The sequence below is a fragment of the Camellia sinensis genome, chromosome 6 (assembly GCF_055761805.1).
Source record: "Camellia sinensis isolate YWXY chromosome 6, ASM5576180v1, whole genome shotgun sequence".
Classification (NCBI taxonomy): domain Eukaryota; kingdom Viridiplantae; phylum Streptophyta; class Magnoliopsida; order Ericales; family Theaceae; genus Camellia; species Camellia sinensis.
Window position 1 is genome coordinate 75,931,416 of NC_138966.1, and position 19,870 is coordinate 75,951,285.

General features: G+C 35.0%; 1 protein-coding gene across 3 annotated transcripts in view; it reads left to right on the forward strand.

The window, feature by feature from the left end:
- The first annotated feature begins 1,113 nt into the window (after positions 1–1,113).
- LOC114284049 (calcium-transporting ATPase 3, endoplasmic reticulum-type-like) overlaps positions 1,114–19,870 on the forward strand; it is a 95,701-nt gene continuing 76,944 nt past the window's right edge. For all 3 annotated transcript variants that reach the window (XR_014332471.1, XR_014332470.1, XM_082874006.1), the window contains exons 1-6: positions 1,114–1,533; positions 1,799–1,849; positions 2,572–2,605; positions 6,239–6,256; positions 12,926–13,062; positions 14,941–15,015. Coding sequence is in view for 1 of the 3 variants with exons in the window: in XM_082874006.1 (XP_082730132.1) it covers positions 1,501–1,533; positions 1,799–1,849; positions 2,572–2,605; positions 6,239–6,256; positions 12,926–13,062; positions 14,941–15,015 (348 nt within the window). In the remaining 2 variants the exon portion in view is untranslated. The remainder of the gene's footprint in view (positions 1,534–1,798; positions 1,850–2,571; positions 2,606–6,238; positions 6,257–12,925; positions 13,063–14,940; positions 15,016–19,870) is intronic.

The following is a 19,870-nucleotide window of genomic DNA, read 5'->3' on the forward strand; positions in this document are numbered from 1 at the left end:
TACCCTAATAATAATAATAACAATAATAAGGATAAATTACAAATACACCCCTGAGGTCTGTTTAAAATATGAATTTTCTTCTGTGATTTGAAAAATTACAAATACTTACCTGTCAAAATTGTTTATTTAACAGAATTAATTGAAAAAATGAAATTTCTAACTATTTACTTATACAATAATAAAATTATCTGAATAATTAATTGAAATAAAATTTTAACATTATTAAAAACTATTAATTAACTTGATAATTTATTAATAAAATGACCTATTTATTATTAAATTAAAAATCTTGAAGGACATAATATAATTTTTAAAATTATACAAGATAGTTTATAATTTTAGTAACTCTCAGCACGAGCGTAATAATAATCAGTGCGTTTGGTTTGAGTATTCTGGATTAAGTTTTTTGAAAACTAAGGGCTTGTTTGGTTTGTGTTTCCCAAAAATTTTTGGAAAAAATTCTCTACAAATAAGTTTTCAAAAGTAATCAAACCGAACAAATTTTTCCAAAAAAATTTCTCAAAACTTGTTTGGTTTACAAGTTTTCCAAATAAATCTCTCTCATACACATCAAATCAATTATTTTTTTCAAAACTCTCTCTCAAAATAATTTTTCAAAACATTTTTTGAAAAAAACCAAACCAAACAATTTTTCGTACTTTTTATCTCTAAAACTCATCTCCCAAACTCAAACCAAACATACCTTGAGTTTTTTGGTTTTCGTATTCTTTTGTTTTTAGTGAATATTTTTTAAATTTTAAATAATTTTTTTACTTTTTTAGATGCAACTTAGTTTGATGTATCTAAAAAGTAAAAAATTTATAAAAAATATTTTAAAAAATTAATAAATACATAGAAATATAAAAAATGTACTGAATTCTTATATATTTTTTATATTTTTAGTATTTAGTGAATTTTTAAGATTTTTTTTATAATTTTTTTACTTTTTAAGTGTATTTATATTAAGTGTGCCTAAAAAGTAAAAAAATTACTTAAAATATTTAAAAAATTCAGTAAAAATAAAAAAATATGAAAAATAATAACATAAAATTTTTTAAAAAGTGTTTTATGAAAAGAGAAAAAAGCAAGCTGAATAATAGTAGAAAAAAAAGGTTGCACGCAGAGTAGGGGGTGATTAAATGCGCTTCTTCGCCAGCGGGCACCGCGCGCTCGTTGCGTTGTCAAAACTTTAAACCCTAGTTAGATGCAACCCCCCTAGTTAGACAGATACAACCCAATCTATGTTACTATTTAGATACAACCCTTTCTATGTTAGATACAACCCTACCTATGTTACTATTACTTAATTGCAACGCCCTCTCGTCTCCTCAACCGATTAAAAGATCTCTCTCTCTCTCTCTCTCTCTCTCTCTCGATAACCATTTTACTCACAAAAACGTATTGAAATTACTACACTTGATTACAGAGTAGAAGAACAGTAGCAGTATCTGAAAGTTGCACAACAAAATTCGCACTGATCATTCACAATTCACCTCCTAAATGGAGGACGCCTACGCCAGATCTGTTTCAGAGGTAATCTTCATCCTACCTCAATCACCATAAACAAAGTTTGAATCTTTTCCCCCCTTTTAAACTTTACGGATTTGGAGTCTTCTTCAAATTACTCCGTATTTGATTTGCAATTATACTCGAACCTTATGTAATATCGAATAAATTACTGGCATGTACAACTTTATGGTTTAAATTTATTGTTTATATGATCCAAAGGGATTACTTGAACTTTGTTCCCTATTCTTTTCAATTTGAGTGCTCTAAACCTCTGATTTTTTACCTTCAGGTTTTGGAATTCTTTGCTGTGGACCCGGCAAAAGGCCTAACTGATTTCCAGGTACTCAATTGTTTGTTTATTAAAGTATGTGTTTTCATGATAAAAATTCTACTATACATACACTTGATTGGGTGGGATTGGGTGGGAACGGGAGCTTCTATTTGCACACACCCGTTACACTCTATGCCCATCCTTCTCAATAAATAACTTGTTCGGAAGTAGCATTCCGAAAATAAACAACTTGTTCGGAAGTGAATTCCGAAAATTATCATTTCTTTCGACAGTAGAATTTTGAATTTTTTTTATTTTTTCGACATTCAACTTTCGAAGGTGTTTATTTGAATTGTGTATGATGTCCATAATAGTAATTTCACTTGGGAATAAAATTGTAATAATAATAATTATCATTAAGTGTGTGCATAGAGTGGAATGAGTGTGTGCAAATAGAAGCTTCCGGTGGGAATGCTGTCACGTTTTTATATTTCCAAGAATGACCTTCTCATCTAGTCACCGTCACCCGTTTTCAACTAGTAACTGTCACCATCCAATAATCGTTACAATTGTTTCTCATTCATCTAATTGTCCAAAAGTGGTAATCAGTTTTTCTCATTCGTCAAACTATCTAAAAAATTTAACATAAAATTGTAATGGATTGCCAGTATATATATATATATATATATATATTAATGTGGTTAATCATGCATAATTTTCAATTGGGGGTGGGAGGTTTTTCAAATTTGTTTGCCTGCATTACAACATTTTGTTCATTTCTCTGTTTGCAGGTTGCAGAGCATGCTAGAATTTATGGTAGAAATGGTATGAAATTATGCATCCAATTTATAATTTTTGCTTAGAAATTTACATCTATAGAAATGTAAAGGTGTGATGTAGTTTGCAAGCTAGTTATTAACCTCCATGTGTGCGTTGTTATATATTTGGCTTTTTGTTTCATGTTTTAGTGGATATGCCTCTTTTGCAAATTCATTAATTTTTAGTATAATAGGTTTGGCTGTTTATTTTGCAAACTACAGTTATTTCAAAAAGTTATTAGTGCTTAGGTTGCTGATACATATGAATTTACTACTTGCTGGATTATTGGGATATCCATCAAGGCACATGTGTAGAATCGAATCTTTTGGTAGAATAAGGCAATTGCTTAAAGTTAGTGTGAAGAAATTTTATTTAGGACTTGTGTGAATGAGATCATACCTATTTGCGCTACAAGAATTGTAGCTCAACGCTTCTTACTAGTAACTAGTTGGGAAGTTGTATTGGATTTGGTTGCGGCATTTCATGTTTGAAACACATCGAGAGAGCTAAGTCCAACTGATTAAATAATTCTGTTCGGCAAGCATGTAGGAAAAAAGAAGTAAGGGTGCATGGTAGATATGGTTTGGTGATAGAATTGACATAGCCAAATATATATATTTTTCTTGTAAAAAAAACAGACTTCTTAATATGTAAAGAATGCAAGGTTTTCCTCGGATAGAGTTTACCATTATAACCTAGGCTAACAATATTAGATTATATACTAAAGGGCTACATATAGAATCATAAAAGATAATAAAAACACACAACCCATATATTGGAATCTAAAAAGTTATGTTTAAATAAGCCTTGGTTTGGTTTTCCTCCCAGGCTATATAATCCCAAAAGACCAAAAAAAAGCTACAAAATCACAAAAAGACAAAAAAGCTATAAAAGTATCAAAATATCCCATATACAAACAAAAAGTCAAAAAAGTATCATTCTATACTAAGGGCAATTTTGTCATTCTAAAGTCAAAAAGTCAAAAAAGCCAAACAAGAATACCAAACGACTAAAAAAGTCTCAGGCTAAAAAAGTCAAAAAAACCAAAAAGCCAACTAAAAAAGCCAAAACCAAACGACACCTAAGTAAAGTGGAGTTTAGAAAATGATATTAGTATTGCGTGGAATACAATAGCAGAATGCATTTAAAGAAAGAGTTGATGGAAAATGTCCTATATCTAAAGTTACTTGGTGGAATGGCACGATACATGGTTTTATTAAAAAGAAAAAAAAGGGAATGCTTTAAAAAGTGGCAAAAGAATGAAAATTAAAATTTTTGTAGAGATATAAGTGAGATGACAAGGTTAAAAGGATAGTTAGTGATGCTAAGTTAAAAACATACAATGGTTTTTATACTAGATTAGATAGTAAAGATGGAGAATAGAACATTTACAAACTTGTGAATCGTAGGAAATGAATAGGAGATTTTAATCAAGTTAAATGCATAAAAAGTGAATAGTCAAGTGTATTAGTGAAACCTACAGTGATTAAGTAAAGATGAAAAATTTATTTTGAATGCTTAGGAGGAGAAAAATATAGTAGACTTGATGGAACTAGAGAATATAAGTTTAATTGCCGAATAAAAGAGCTTGAGGTGAAATTTGCACTAAAAAAGATGAAATAAGAAAGACATTAGGATGAAATTATATCCCAAATTATTTAATAAGATTTTAATTACTAGGAAAATGGCTAGCGAGTGGAAAAAAGTACTATTGTACCCATATATAGTTATATAGGATATATTCAAAATTGTAATAACTATAGAGGTATTAGGTTGATGAGTCATACAATGAAATTGTGGAAGAGAGTGAGTATCGCTTAAGGGTTGCAAAAACAATGTTAGAGAATCAAAATGAATTTATGCTAGGTGGATCAACTATGGAAGCGATATATTTTATAATATGATTTTATATAAAAATAGAGAGAAGATGAGGGATGTTTATATAATTTTTACAGATTTACAAAAAATACTTAGGATACGATGCCTAGAGATAGAAGGTCGGTGTTAGAGAAAAATGGTACGACAAAAGGGTATTTATGTGGTAAATGACATTGGGCCAGTTTGGTGGAGGTTTTTTCAAGTTGAAAGTTGATAATTATAAAGCATAAGATAAAAACAACCCTTCTCGAGCTTCTATATAATCAGTGTTTTTCCCCCACATCATATTTAGGCCTCGTTTGGGAATTGGCTATTGTAGTTGGTTTTTCGATTTTTTGCAAAAGACGTGTAGAAAAGTAGAGAGAGTGATGTGACTACTTATAGTGGCTTTTAGGCTAAAAATCCAACTCCCCAAATGAGGCCTTAGGCTATTTTTTTCTCTCAAGTTATAAGCAGAAACTGTACCAAACACTTTGACACAGTTTTTTGAAATAAAAAAAAGCTATAGTAGCTAAATAAAATGCACCATTCAGGGCCAATATAATAATGAGGTACAATTAGATCACCTACTGGAGATACTAGTGAGTTTCCAATCACCGTAAGGCTGCATCGGGGGCTAATTTTGACTCTTTACTTATTTGCCTTAGTCATGGATGAGTTAAAGTAAACATATGTAGGATTTAAGAATCACGAACATGGATACACGAACATGTAAATTTTCAAAAAATATAAGACACGACATGTTGGGGACATGTATATTTTTATATTTTTATTATATGCATATTTTTAAATATTTAATATGTATTTCATGTCAAATATTTAATTTTAATAAATTTATCAACCTTAGGTATGCTATTTTAGTAAAAAAAAATTAAAAATTATAATTTTTTTTGAAAAAAATAGTACTCAACGTGCCCCTAGAGTGTCCTCAGCGTGTCCTCAACGTGTTCCTAGCGTGTCCCAATGTGTCTGCAGTGTGTCCAAAGTGTCCCAGTGTGTCCAACTCTTTCCACCATGTCCAACATGTGTTCGGCGCGTGTCTGTGTCCGACACTTGTACGCGACCTCCGGAGAGGTGTCCGTGCTTCATAGTGTAGGATGTTGTTTTGTTCGTAGATGAAATTCTCCTAGTGAATTTGCCGATGAAAGAAATATTGTTCGAATCAACTGTAAAGTAGGAATTTGGAGAGGGTTCTTATTTTGATCGAAAGTACAAAATCTTTAATGAGAGTCCTGGAAAATTTCAAGCAATCCACTTGCACAAATTTTTAAGTTTTTTTACAAAGATAGACTGAAGATGCAATTCATCAAAGTATAAGAATAATTATTTTCACATTGTAAAACTATGAGGAGTTTGATTTCAACACAAAATTCACAATTTTAACCTTCGAGACAACTATTTACTCCAAAAGAAAGAAATCACAATAACACCATATCGGGTGATACTATATTTCATATACTGGTAATAAATTCTTGTGTTGCCTTAAAGTATTTCATATGTTTGTTCTTTTGTTGTTGTGGATGTTACTGGTGTTGTTATTGGGGTTATATGGTGATAGTGAGGATAGGTAATCAATTTAAAATGCTTGTGCTTTATTTTCCCATCATATTCTTGTATGCTACCTCTGTTTTTGTTTTTTATTTTTTATTATTATTTTAACTTCTTTTATTTCCTTGTAGTTGCATAATATTTAAATTCTTTTATTCATATATTCTAACGTGTTTTTCTCCTTTTGGTTGCGTGCTTCACATATGACCTCAGTGCTGCCTCAGGAGGGAAGTAAGTATATGGCCGATTCTCTCTTTCTCTCTGAACTTTTTGTCAAGCAATACATAGTTATGTATGAATTTCCCCCCTTTACAGTTGGTAATTGGTAGTTCTAGCCACTGCTACTATAATAGGTGTGATGAAACCATCTGTTATATGCTGCCATCTTGGTTTTATGATAGCTTCTAGGATAGAAATTTTAAACTTTCACATTTAGGCCTCGTTTGGGAACGGGCTAATTTAGTAACTTTTTGGCTATTTGGCTAAAATATGAGCTAAAAAAAACTAGTATGTTTGGGATGACTTTTTGGCTAATTACGAAAAGATGTGCAAAAAGTAGAGAGAAAAGAGAATCTTTGACTTTTTGGTATGGGTTGTTGGCTTTTTGGCTAATTTAGTAACTTTTTGGCTTTTTGGCTAAAACAGAGCCTTCCCAAACGAGGCCTTAGTCTTTGACTTTAGCTTATCATGCCCGATTTTTAAAACAAAATTTAAAAATAAATATTCATTTGGTTAATCAATGTGGATAGTCTGTAAGTGTTGAAAAGGCAGTAATTCCCTTATTCCAGGAATATCATTAGAAACCTAGTATTTTGTTTAACCAAGACTACTTTTATTTGAAAACATAGTTCTTTAGTTAAAGTGGGTCAAACTTTTGAAGAAAATTTAGCAGCATATCTGCTAAAAGTTGGGCCAAATGGCCTAGTCAGGCCTCAATCACACAAGCATTCTCACATCCACACATGCAATATTACAAAGTAAAGGTCACATCTAATGATCTATTTCATGCCTAAAAATTTTGGATCTTCGAATGGCCATCAAATACAAGTTATACAATTCCATGAGCATAAATTTATCATTCTACAAGTGAAGGGCCACCAATACATGCCCATAAATTGCTGTTGTAACCCAACAACAAAATAAATGCTCAACGACACGGATAATACTATTGATCTTCACCAAAAGGGGTTAAAATCAAACTCCAATCAAGGATCACGGGGTGCATATGAAATTGTTAAAGGGTTAGGCTCCAACTAATTCAGTAGGAAATGTCTACAATTCCTAAGCATTTCTATGGTGACATGTTCAAGTGAGCATGGATATTCTTTATATAGTTCAAATCAATCATTTGATACATCAATAATAAAACTATCATGTCGTTCCCAAATCATTTTCACAAGGTTTTAAAGGAGTAGGTTTTTTTTGTTTGTAAATTAATTCCAAAATCAAGTTTCATAATCAAAACGACCTGGCACAACATGCACACTTGGGATTTGCATGCCTTCCTCCCACCTTGTCTTAGCATAGGTCAAGTAAAATTTTGGCTTTATCGGTTACTAACCGGATGGACCCATTATCCTGCTCAGACAAGTTATAGGCTTAGTTGCAGGAATCGCGCAACCAGGTGACGAATCTCCGTGAGAAACGCGATTCCGCGTTTCTTAGAAAGAAACGTGTAAGAATCGCGTTTCTGTAGAGAGAGAAACGCGATCCTGTCCTAGATAGGATCGTTGGTGGCTATGAACAAAAACCCTAACTGAGAGAGAGAGGAGAAAGAAGGTGAAGAACCTGAAAGTCGTCTGGGTATGTCCTGCTTCTTCGCTTCGTTTTTCTTCTCTCTCTGGCAGATCGTCTCTCTCTCGATCTCGCAGATCTGCTCCTTCTTGTCGATCGTCATCGTCTCCTTCGTCTTTTGCCTTCTCGCAGTTCGTCTCTCACTCTCTCTCTGGCCATCGTATATTTGATTCTAAGTAATATATAAATAAGATAAAACATATATAATATATATCATATATATTAATAATATATATAATATATGATTATATATATGATTCTAAGTAATATATAAAATATATTATATGATTATATATATTAATATATATATTTAAAAATAAAAAAAATATATTAACACATTGTTATTTAATATATATCATATATATATACATATAAATATAAAATATATATATATGAGTATATATTATACATATTAATAAAAAAACACAAACAAATATATGTAAAATAAAAAAAAAAATTAACAATAACACATTATTTAAAAATATAATAAATAAAAACATAATTAATGTGTACTAAAATAAAAATATTTATAAAAAAAATTCTAATGTGTATTAAAATATATATATATATATATATTACCGCTCCCCGAGGCTCCCAACCTAAGAAACTTCTATCGGCTCACGCTTCCCCGCTCCCGCCCCCGCTCTCGCTTCGTGCAACTAAGGTTATAGGTCTTATACCCTTTAGCTCTGCGCCTATCTTGCTTTCATTTCACAAATCCCACACATACCAAAATCAACGGCACATAAGTATAATCACGATATATATATATATATATTTGCAATTTGCCCCCATGGGCCCAACATATTACATTTTCCCCCAAATGGAGTGTAGCACAATCATTATTCTAAATTACTCAAATTTGAGATTTGAATTCATCAAACCATCAATTCCATTGCTTAATTATCAAATACACAAAACGACCAATTTTCAACCAAATCCCAACATGGTCCAATATTCAATAAATCTCCTAAATCTTCATTTATATCTTTTTTAAGTCATTCATAAGTTCAATTTCAATAAACAAGGACCAATTTTACAAAATACCAAATTTGGAAATCTAATATTGATGCAAATAGGGGTAGCAAAACAAGAAACTTTTACAGGAGGCAACAAGTAGGTGAATATATGCAGCAAACAAGAACATTAGTCCTTTGTTGTTGAGTGGTGGTGCAAGCATCAAATGCCTAATCACAACACAAGTGTTTCACCAAGCACATCACCATCAATTCCTTCTTCCTCAACATCATCTAATTCATTAACTTCAAAGTGTTGATTCCCATCTTCAATGCCTGGTAAATTTTATTCAAATCTTACTTCTTTGTCCTCAGTGAGAGTAACACGAACATTAGTCCTTTTTGGACACTCATTTGACTTATGTCCAATTTCAAAGCATCGATAACATTTGTTAGCCATTTGGCCTTGGATATACTCGGCTGTGTCTGGATTGTCTTCTTATTACTAGTGTCTGTTTGCTGATTTGGATGAGTAGGAACTATGGTTTGCCCACCTCGAGCAGTTTTGTTTGCAGAACTATTAGATGCACCACAGCTGTGATCATAACCATGCTTTTTTGATGAATTACGAGTGAGTTGAGCTTCAACTTTCAGGGCAAGCTGACAAGCATCACTCACTTTATAAGGTTGTTGCAAGCTCACTTGGTCTTTGGATGGTCAATCGAAGACCATTCACATATCGACCAACCCTTTGACTCTCAGTTTTCGCAAGATTACTTCTCAATGACAACCTATGAATTGAGTGTTAGTCTTTAACATTCTTCTCGTGCTGCCTCATGTTTTTCACCCTTTGATACAAAGTTTGCTCATAGTCTCGAGGCAAGAATTGAGCTTTTGGCTTCTCTTTCATCTTGGCCCATCTTCTAACCTTTCCTTTCTCTCTTACTTCTCGATCATTTTGATAATGCTTCCAGCATGCAGAAGCTGGTCCCTCTAGTTTTGCTCCTACAAGCTTCACTTTTCTTTCTTCAGGTACTTCATTCCAGTCAAAGTAACTTCCAATACTGTACCCAATCTGAAAAAGCTTATGGTTCTATATCACCATCAAACTTGAAGATATTAACCTGCACACTATACTCTTTGGAATTTTGGAGCACTTACAATGCGATCCTCCCATCGTTGAGGTCTTTCATTGCGTTGCACATGCCTCTCTTGATCTGGCTTCCTTCCATCGCTATAACTATCACTTTCTCCTCCAGATAGTTGATTTAATTTATTCTCAACCTCCATACCACGATTGGTTGCTAGCATTCCAGCGGTTTTGGTCATTATTTGCTTGCATAACCAATTGCGTAAGGTTCTGAATTTGTTCCTGCAGTGCTTCAAACATTTCAACTGTTGCATATCTACCTCTATGACCATGATTTGCTCTTGCACCCCTTTCACCTCTTGCAGCCATGTTTATAGCAACTTTAAATATTTTAAACACGCATGTCAAGAGGTTTCTTCAAGAAGCCAACTCAAAACTTGCAAATAAACCTCCCCAAAAGACAAAATATATTAACACCCTCAAAACATAACTTATCTAACAAAAACACCCCAAAGTTCCAAAAAAACCTCACACAGCTTTAACTAGGCTACTCAAGGCTTAACACCTTAAAATGACAAAAGCACCCTTCACCAAAGAGAACCATAATTATTGCTATATACATATTTACGTGGTTTGCATCAAATATACTCACATAATTTCTTCATAGATTCAAGACTAGGGCAAAGGAAATCACATGGTATATTTTGAGATTTTTGGAAAACAACACATGCAAACTACAAAATACTTGAAGAAGAGTAGAAATCCGCTACCAAACTCAAAGAGATGTGAACTTTTAAAATCCCAAATTGATGAAATGCAAAACCATCCAGATGAATGCGAAGTCCTTGCAACGATCTACAAGTTTCTCTTTCGGTTGAAGGTCGAATCTCACTCCTAGATACTGAAATTTGTAAAGAGAAGAGAAGAGTTGCTTGAATGTTTAGTGAGAGAAAGGAGAGGAAGAAAATCATAAGGAAAAGTGATGTCTCAGATTTCATATGAGGTATATAAAAGTGGGGTAAAAAATCACCCTTTTGAGATAAAAATCACAACCTTTGACAGTATCTCCGCTCGTGTAGAATTGGCCATCGCTTGGGCTGAGCAAACTAGAAATCCAAGCCTCGCCCTAGTTGACCTTGCTCGGGAGGGAAACTGCAGAAAACTGCATGCTCCACTGCTATGCGCTTTGGTAGAGCCTACCCACCACTTAGGCAAACTTTCTAGAAACCTCGCCCAACTAATTACCTTATTGCCATTCCAGGGAAAAACTAAACTCCCCAAGGTTAAAAAATGATCTAGGGTAAATTACGTCCACACCCCTTGAGGTTCATTATTAATAATACAGATTTCCCCTTGAGGTTACAGAAATTACATTGACCCCCTTGTCAGAATTTGTTGACTAACATAAAAAAAATAACGCTCAATTAGTACACATTAATGTGTGTTTGGGAGGGGAAAGATTGAGTGTACACCTAACCTTTATTGACTAACATCCTTAACAGAAAAAAATAAAATGACTGTTTCACCCTTTTATGTTATCTTCTCTGTATTACACCATGACCTGCTGTATTGACAACACCACAAATGTTGAGATTGCTTTCATGGATGTATTGATAGAGATCATCAACATTGTGATTAAGAACAATTGGCCACTACTCATCACTTTGATATTTCAAAATCTTGCAACAATCTCACTCCCTACCACCAACCACCACAATTCCTCCCACTTTCTGCCAAGCCCTAGATAATAAATTTAACCCAAAAAAAAAAAAAAAAAAAAAATTCATATAATTACCTTCAGGAATTCGTTCAAACACTTGGTGGGTACTTACACCCACTACCCCCAAACAATAAATAAATAAAATATTGAGCTCTATGATCAATCAAACAATAAATAAATAAAATCAAACAACATTAAACATATAAAACAAAGAAAATCATATATATCAACTTCTGAATGATGTCATTCTTCTATATTTATTTATTGGTTATTTATTCATCTTGCATGAGCCTTATTATTATCTTATATGAGCCTTATTATCAATCCATGCGAACTTGGTTTTTGACTTAACTTCTGAAATTCACATGTCTTTAAACGTAAGCTTGTTGAACCAGTGTCATGTTGTTATGTAAAATTAGAGAAGCTCAATTAATGAATTCTTTAATAAAATTCAACACAACAACAGAACATTGAGAGTTTATCTAGTCAATCCTGTATCATCAAATCGCGCTTCAACCGGAACACCTTCCAACCCCTTTCAAATACTCAAAATAAAGTCTCAAATCAAAACCCCAAATTAGAGGGAGAGAATGGTGATGGTGGTAAGAGCAAAGATGGAGAGGTGGTGTCGTGGTGGTGCGGAGATTTTTAGGAGATTTGGGCTTGGAGGGATTGTAGCCATGATCAATTTACAGACGAGCTTGGCCTAGAGATGATGGCTTCCGCGGAGGATCTCGTGATAGGCGCTGGCGGTGAAGATGATCTTTGTGGCTCGGTGGTTGTTGCGGATGGTACTTGGTGGTGGCAGATGTCAGTTTCTAGAGATAACCATGGTGTTTGTCATAGTTGCTCTGTGAGGGTGAAGATGGATTAGAGTGAAGCATAGAGAGAAGATTATGGGAGAATACAAAAGGAGAGATAGAGAGAGGGGAAAAACTATGGAGTTGTTAGAGTAGGGTTAGAGTTTGGTAAAGATGAGGGTAATATAGTCTTTTCGAAATTTTGGGAACATGACATTTGCAATTGTTGTTTAGTTTTTAGTAGTCACTTAACGGCAAGGGGCTCCTTGTAATGTGATTGAAAAACTTGGGGACGGGGTTGTAATTTCTCAAATGTGGAGGGATAATTTGTATTAAGTTTACACCTCAAGGGGTGTTAATGTAATTTACCCAATGATCAAAGTGTCAAAACGGTCAACTGTACGATGACAAACAAGTTTAAATCAAAAGAAAAAGTGTAGGAGTGACATTGCAAATACAAATAAAATGGATTTAATAATGGGTATTTTTACATAGCTAATCTTTTCCTTTTTGTATGCATCTACAATTTGCTTAATGCAGGCACTCCCTTTTGGAAACTGGTTTTGAAGCAATTTGATGATTTACTGGTTAAGATATTGATTGCTGCTGCCGTTATCTCTTTCATTTTGGCTTTAATTAATGGGGATACGGGCTTAACAGCATTTCTGGAGCCTTCGGTAAGATATGATATCTTTCTGTTTAGTTTAATGGATAGATTGTTTTCAATTAGAAAGTGGGGGGGTATATGCTGTCTGTGTTTTCTCTATTTCTTTGATAGCCCATGTTTGCATACGTATTGTGTTTTGTATACCGAGGTGAATTTGTTGAGGTTTTAACTTCGCAAGAATGATGGGTCTGTTATTGCTAATACCCATTTTACTAAATTGGATAAAGGTTATAGGATATACTCGAGGTATGGGCTGATATTGTAGAATAAACACCTTTAAAAATCAAAATGAAGTCGTATGCTTAACTGTCATTAGTTTTCTGTTAAGAGTCCTATTAGTTTGGTTAAGTGTCCTGTTAGTCTATTGACAGATGATGTCTTGTACTCTATGAAGCACGGGTGCGGGTGCGGGTGCGGGTGCGGGTGCGGATACGGAACGGGTACGGGTACTCCGATATGGCAAATTCTTAAAAAAGCAGGGGACGAGTATGGCTGGGGTACATCAACTTTTTTAATTTTTTTTTTTTGATATAAAATTTATAGCTAAACATCCAACATACAAATCAAAGCTGCAATATCAAAACTAAAAAGAGAATAAGTTGTCCAAAAAGTTATATAATTCTTTATTTTTCTTTTTGATTGTCTAACCGGTGCCGTACCCATGCCATACCCAAATGTATTTGCCTTACCCGGCATGTATTCAGTGTACTCGGTATGTGTACTGCTGTACCGATATGCATACCCACACCCGGTAAATACCTGGTACTCGTACGACACTATTTTTGGAGTACCCGTGCTTCATAGCTTATCCTAAGTTTTGATTGAAGAATATAACAATTGATTGAGCTATGTGCTCTGGTTCTCTTTCTAACCTTGGGGGTTACCCTTTTGTTTGTGTCATGGACAATGAGGCTAGGCTTTTACATGTGGATGCTGATGGCATAACAAATGCTTGGCTGAGAAGTAAGGATTGTTGGAATGACGGACAACACCTCTAAAGGGTTTTTTCTTATGCTTGTTTTCCAGCATCTTTGCTTATATATGCAGTGGTTGCTGGTAAAAATGTTGGGGGTGAACTAAGGCCTCATTTGGGAACATGCTATTTTAGTAACTTTTTAGCTTTTTATGAAAAAATGTGCAGAAAAATAGAGAGAGTGATGTGACAACTTATAATGACTTTTTGGCTTTTTGGCTAAAATGTATAGTTGACAAACGAGGCCTAATTATCTCCAGACTTTCTAGTTAAAGGTTAAGGCAAATTACTATCGAAGGAAAATTTGTTGAATAGCAAACAAACTATACCTATACCTATCTAGCATCGACTGCATGACATGTAGTCATTGTGGGCATAACATGATTTTCAGTGGGTACCATAAATCTTTTTGTAATTTGCTAACTTGTAAATCATAAATTGAGAATTATTTATGATTAGCAAGCAATTTATTCCCGTCAAATGTATGCCATATAGTAATCTTGAGGTTAAAATAATGTATTATGGTGGTAGACGTCTTCAAGAATGGCTTACATCTTTTGTAAGTTAAAGAATTTGTTTCGTTCGGGATGATTTCTTCACACAATGAGGGTTGTGTACAATATAGCATGTTCTCTAGCATAAAATAGGTTTCACTATGTCTACCCAATTACTCATTCTACATAAAATAGATTTCTTCACACAAATGGAAATTGGCTAATTTAATTGGCTTTTTAGTTTTTTCCCGAAAAGATGTGCAAAAAGTAGAGAGTGATGTGACAACGTATAGCATATCAAAAGTAGTGAGTGATAGACTAGTTGTTTGGGTTCTTTGTTTCTTTTGGATAAGTATGCAGATTTGGTTTTTCTTCATCCAGGCAATACCCTATTCTGACATTAAACTATGTTGGTTTACAGGTTATCCTAATGATATTGGCTGCTAATGCAGCAGTTGGAGTAATTACAGAAACAAATGCTGAAAAGGCTCTTGAAGTAAGTTGCTGAGTTCTAGTATTAAGATACCAGACAAACAGTGTACAGATTTGTTTAAGGCTACCCTCTTCATTTGATTGTTTCTTTTTCTTCATCACATGCTTCTTGTTTCTTTCTTTCTTTCTTCTTCTTTTGTTCTCCCCCCTGCCCCTTCTTTTATTTTTTGTTTTTGTTTTTTTAGCAGCAATCTAACTATCGAAGTCACTTTTTGTTGCTTATTTGTGACATGTAATCTTGTTTGCAGTGTAAGTTGCTTTTTATGTGAGTATGCTTTTGCATTTATATTATATATTCATATTTGTATATTTATCATCAAGGATGGACATAGAGATATGAAGCTGAGAGATACTTTTGTTGATTTATGGGTAGTGGGCCTATTGGCCTTGTTATTTTTTTTCCTCCCCTTTTTTCTGTTGGATGTGCATATTTTACACTGACAGTAGAAGAATTAGAGATGGTGTTGGGTGAAGATGGGGATAAGGAGTAAGAATTGAAGCCCCGTTAGCTTTGCCAGGCACTAGATAAGGGTTAACCTTCTGTTGTAACTTTTAAGTTCTAACATATGATTAATTTATGAGCATCTAGAAATGGGAGATATATGAGGTTCAACTCGTGATATTTGTCTTCAGTAACATATTTTGATCAGCAAAGTAAAAGTTTCATTAAAAATATGAAATTAAAGGTAGAAGGAAATGAAATGCACAGAGTGATATGTAGAGAGTGCAAAATCCTCTATTACTGCTACTTGCATCCACACAACGGCATCTACACTGCCAACCCCTTGGCCTCACGTTTTTTTTTTTAGATTAAAATAACAAAACAAACCAAAGTGTAAAGAAAGAAAGAAAAAAATAGCTAAGTAGATCCTAACTAACAACACCAAAATACTTGAAACCCCCCAAATATACTCTGTCCCACAACACCATTACAACCTCCCACAACAATTGCTTCACCCAACACACTGTTGCCACACACGTCTCACTTTGCAGAGTTTCCTTTAGTTGTGTTGCAAGCGTTTCCCTACCAAACTGCACCTTCCTCACTGAGCACCCACCATTTATTGTCTCCTTCCTTGCACCATCAACATGCTCCTTGCTCCTTCCTCCTTCCTCCTTCCTCCTTCCTCCTTCCTTGCAGGCCCCAAACTTCCTCCAACAAGACAAAGAAGAGCCACCATTTACTGTTTCCTTCCTTGCACCAATCTATTATGCTACTCATCACCATACGCACTACTCCAACCTGTTGAAAACGGTAGATAATACCCCCAAAGAACTCCCATAATCTAAAGCCACCTCTCCTTTCCTCCATTATTGCTACAATATCGAATGCTGATTGAACACCCATAACTGACTCACCCAACTCCGAGCACCCAACTTTGCCAAATGGAGACCCAAATGGATTTGAAATTGCTGGAAATGATATCTTTGAAACCACCTATGCAACACCCAAAACCGAAATGCCCCAATGAAGACCTAACTCTGTCCAAAGGAGACTGAAGCGAATTTGAAACCATCGGAAACGATATCTTTGAAACCACCCATGGAACACCCAAAATCGAAAACATCTCCACAACACTTGAAAATCCGATCTGAAACTGCTGAAAACATTCCCATACAACACCCATACACCTAAACAACACCTATAAACCCAAGTGAAACTACCCGAAAACGGTAGGTCTGGAGCCGCCGACTATCGAAAATGATAGATTTGAGACCATTGGAAATGATGGATCTAAAACTACCCGAGACACCCATCACCAAAACTAAAGAACAAACAGCACCCTATAATAATCTAAAGGCTAAATTTGATGAGAAGGGAGTGGGAAATACCGTGGGGCTTGAAGATTATTGAAAAAGAAAAATACACAAGCACAACACATAGAAAGTAGACCAACTGGCTGCATTGCCCTTTGGCGGCTGGCTGGCTAGAGGTGAGGCTCGGGGGGAGGGATGGAGGGTTTAGAGAGAGAGAGAGAGAGTTGAAATATTTTCTTGAGTAACATATTGTTGCTTACCCAATAAAATTTTCATTTATTGGGTCTTCCATCTCTTTGTACCGCCAAAGGTGGCATGGACTCAAACAATTTTAGACCATATGGTTTAATGTATCTTTATTAGATAGTAATTTTTTTAATTGCAGGTACGAAAGTAATGACAATGACAGTAGACACAAAAGTGTATGCTGGTGGCTTTTTTGCATTGGAATTTCTGTGAGGCCTGGGTTTACTACACATTTCATTGACAAAGAATCTAAGAAGCACGAACACAGACATAGACACCGGACATGGTGATTAATTGCTCTATAGATTAATATTATATCCACAAATAATCAAAATGAACAAAACTAACATTAATTCGACATTTTAAAAGAATCATTTTTAAATTAACACTTTTCGTTTATATCTATTGTACGGATCATCTATTAAGTATTTAAATTTAAGTAAAAGATAAACATCCAACATCCATCAAAAGCACTAAAAAAAAGGGGGAAAAAAAACTAGTTGGCTTGTCCCTAGAGAGTTGTTGAAGTGTTCCCGACATGTCCCCTAACAAAAAATTAAATAAATGAAGGGAAACACCATGTAGCATGTCCCATACATGTCCCCGCCGTGTCCGACACCCCTTCGACACTTTTTTTGAAGTGTCTGTGCTTCATAGCGAATAAGTTACTCCAAGTTGATTGGAAGGCCTTCATTGCAAGTTGGAGATGGTAACAGTACAGAGTTGGCCGGAAAATATTGTTGACATGTATCACAGAGGTTCTCTAGTGTTTGACGAGTTGAGGCATTTTTGGCGTCTTGCTCTTAGTTGGTGGAGTACCTGCGTGGATATGCTTAGTGAGGAGGTTTGGCTCATGTGGGAGGCCACTGCCAGAGAAGAAAAGAGTACAGTAGTGTGTGAATAGATGCTTGGGGGTTGCATTGGGCGTGGTGGTATTGGAGCTGTTGCTTGCTTCCTTTTCATCCTGCCTTCAAGGAAGAACCTGGTAGGATTTTGTTGAAGAATTGGAGCTGCAATGGTCAACCAGTCTACCTAGACTGGTGCTCGTTCTGTGGCTGTTGTTACATGCCTAGGCTGGAGCCAAGAGAGGTGTGGCTTCGGTAGTTGGGGATTCCCTTGCATCTCCGCAATCTGGAGGTGCTGAAGGCATAGGGGATTTCTGTTGTGGCTTTGTTGCCGTGGATGAAGCTACGGCGTAGTGGGATCATTACTGGTTGGAGAGGGTCCTGTTGAAGGGAAACAGAAATCAGATTCCAGCCTTCATTATGATCATGGTTTTAAAAACTGGTCCATGCGTACCGAACCAGACTGTCATATTGAAAATTTAGCTCTCCAATTTGGATGCACATTGATATATTAATGAGATAAAAGTTTCCATGTGAATTGGCCATTTCACATGACGTATCGGACCAAACTGGATAAAGTTCCAGTTATGAAACAAACTGGTCCGATACTACTGCATATATTAAAAAGAATCTGTACGTCAATTCTTTTTTCTCCTATCAACGAGCTGCCTTTTTTAGGGTAAACATAGCATTTCAAGGACAAGGTACCTCATCGCAATGCTGCACATTTGAGGAGAACTGGTGTTTTATAGCACAACACATGGTTAAGTTTTCATGCTCGTTCAATGTGGGATAGTAGTTTAAATAAAGAAATGGGAAGATCTGACTTTATGACTTCATATGTGCATAGTTCCTCCATCCGTTTTCAATGCAGGATTCATGTTTAATGGAGCAATGAGTGAGTGGATCTATTTGGTGTGAATATGAAACTTAAAAAAAGGAGCGATTTTTATTTGATAGTGTTTTGGTAAAATCTCTCTTATAATTGTAATATAAGTGTCGAAGATCATGAAATATAAATTAAAATTCTTATAGATCACTTGATAGTAAAAAATGCTTCTTATGTTGAAATATTGATTAAAATGTGACAAACTGAGCTTGAGAGAGTAAAAAATGCATATCATTGAATTTTAGAGGCGTTGCTAATGATTTTAAAAAATTTGCAACTGCGTCCTGATTCTCGATACGCATCACTTGATACTCTTGATACCGTAGCCATTACTGCTACAACTCCTGATACTGCGATTTAGAACCATAATATCTGTAAAGTATGATATTCAAATTTAAGTTATGGAGTATTGGGGTTCATATTGTTTTGGGGTTGTATGGTCGCTCGTGTTCTAGAGACCACCTCATGATCGGGAGATGGTGTCTATTGAGGCCCTTATTTTCCCGGATTTTGTAGGAGTTTGGAGGATGTGCTGATTTGGAAAGGTTTTAGGAATGGCATCTTTTCGGTGTCTTCTTTTTATTGGCTATTGTATGGAGGAGATGTGGAATTTCCTTGGAAGAGGATTTGGTATTTGAGAGCACCCTTCAAAGTGGCCTTCTTTGCTTGGATGGCTATACGATAATATGCTTTGACAGCTGACAATCTAAGGTGGAGGGGTAAACTTTGGTGGATTTGGTATACCTGTTCACTAGAGATGGGGAGTGTGTCATCCATCTTATGCTTCATTGTTTAGCATCTAGGGAGGTGTGTAGTATGGCAATCTCTGTCTTTGTGTGGAGTGGGTGATGCCTTATTCAGTTCGGATTTGATTACCTCTTGGAGTAGAGGTTAACTGAGAGTCGTAGGGCATGGTCATGGTTTTAAATAACGATATAGAAATATTAATTGGGATCGGTGATACGGTCATATATGGGTTGATATAGGACAATATTGGCCAATATGTCAGTGAGTAATGACATTTAAGGCCAAAATCCCGTACGTAATGGCCGATATTTAAAACCCTGGGCATGGGAGACTACTACTCTTTCCCGTATGTATTGCTTATGGAATGAGAGGAA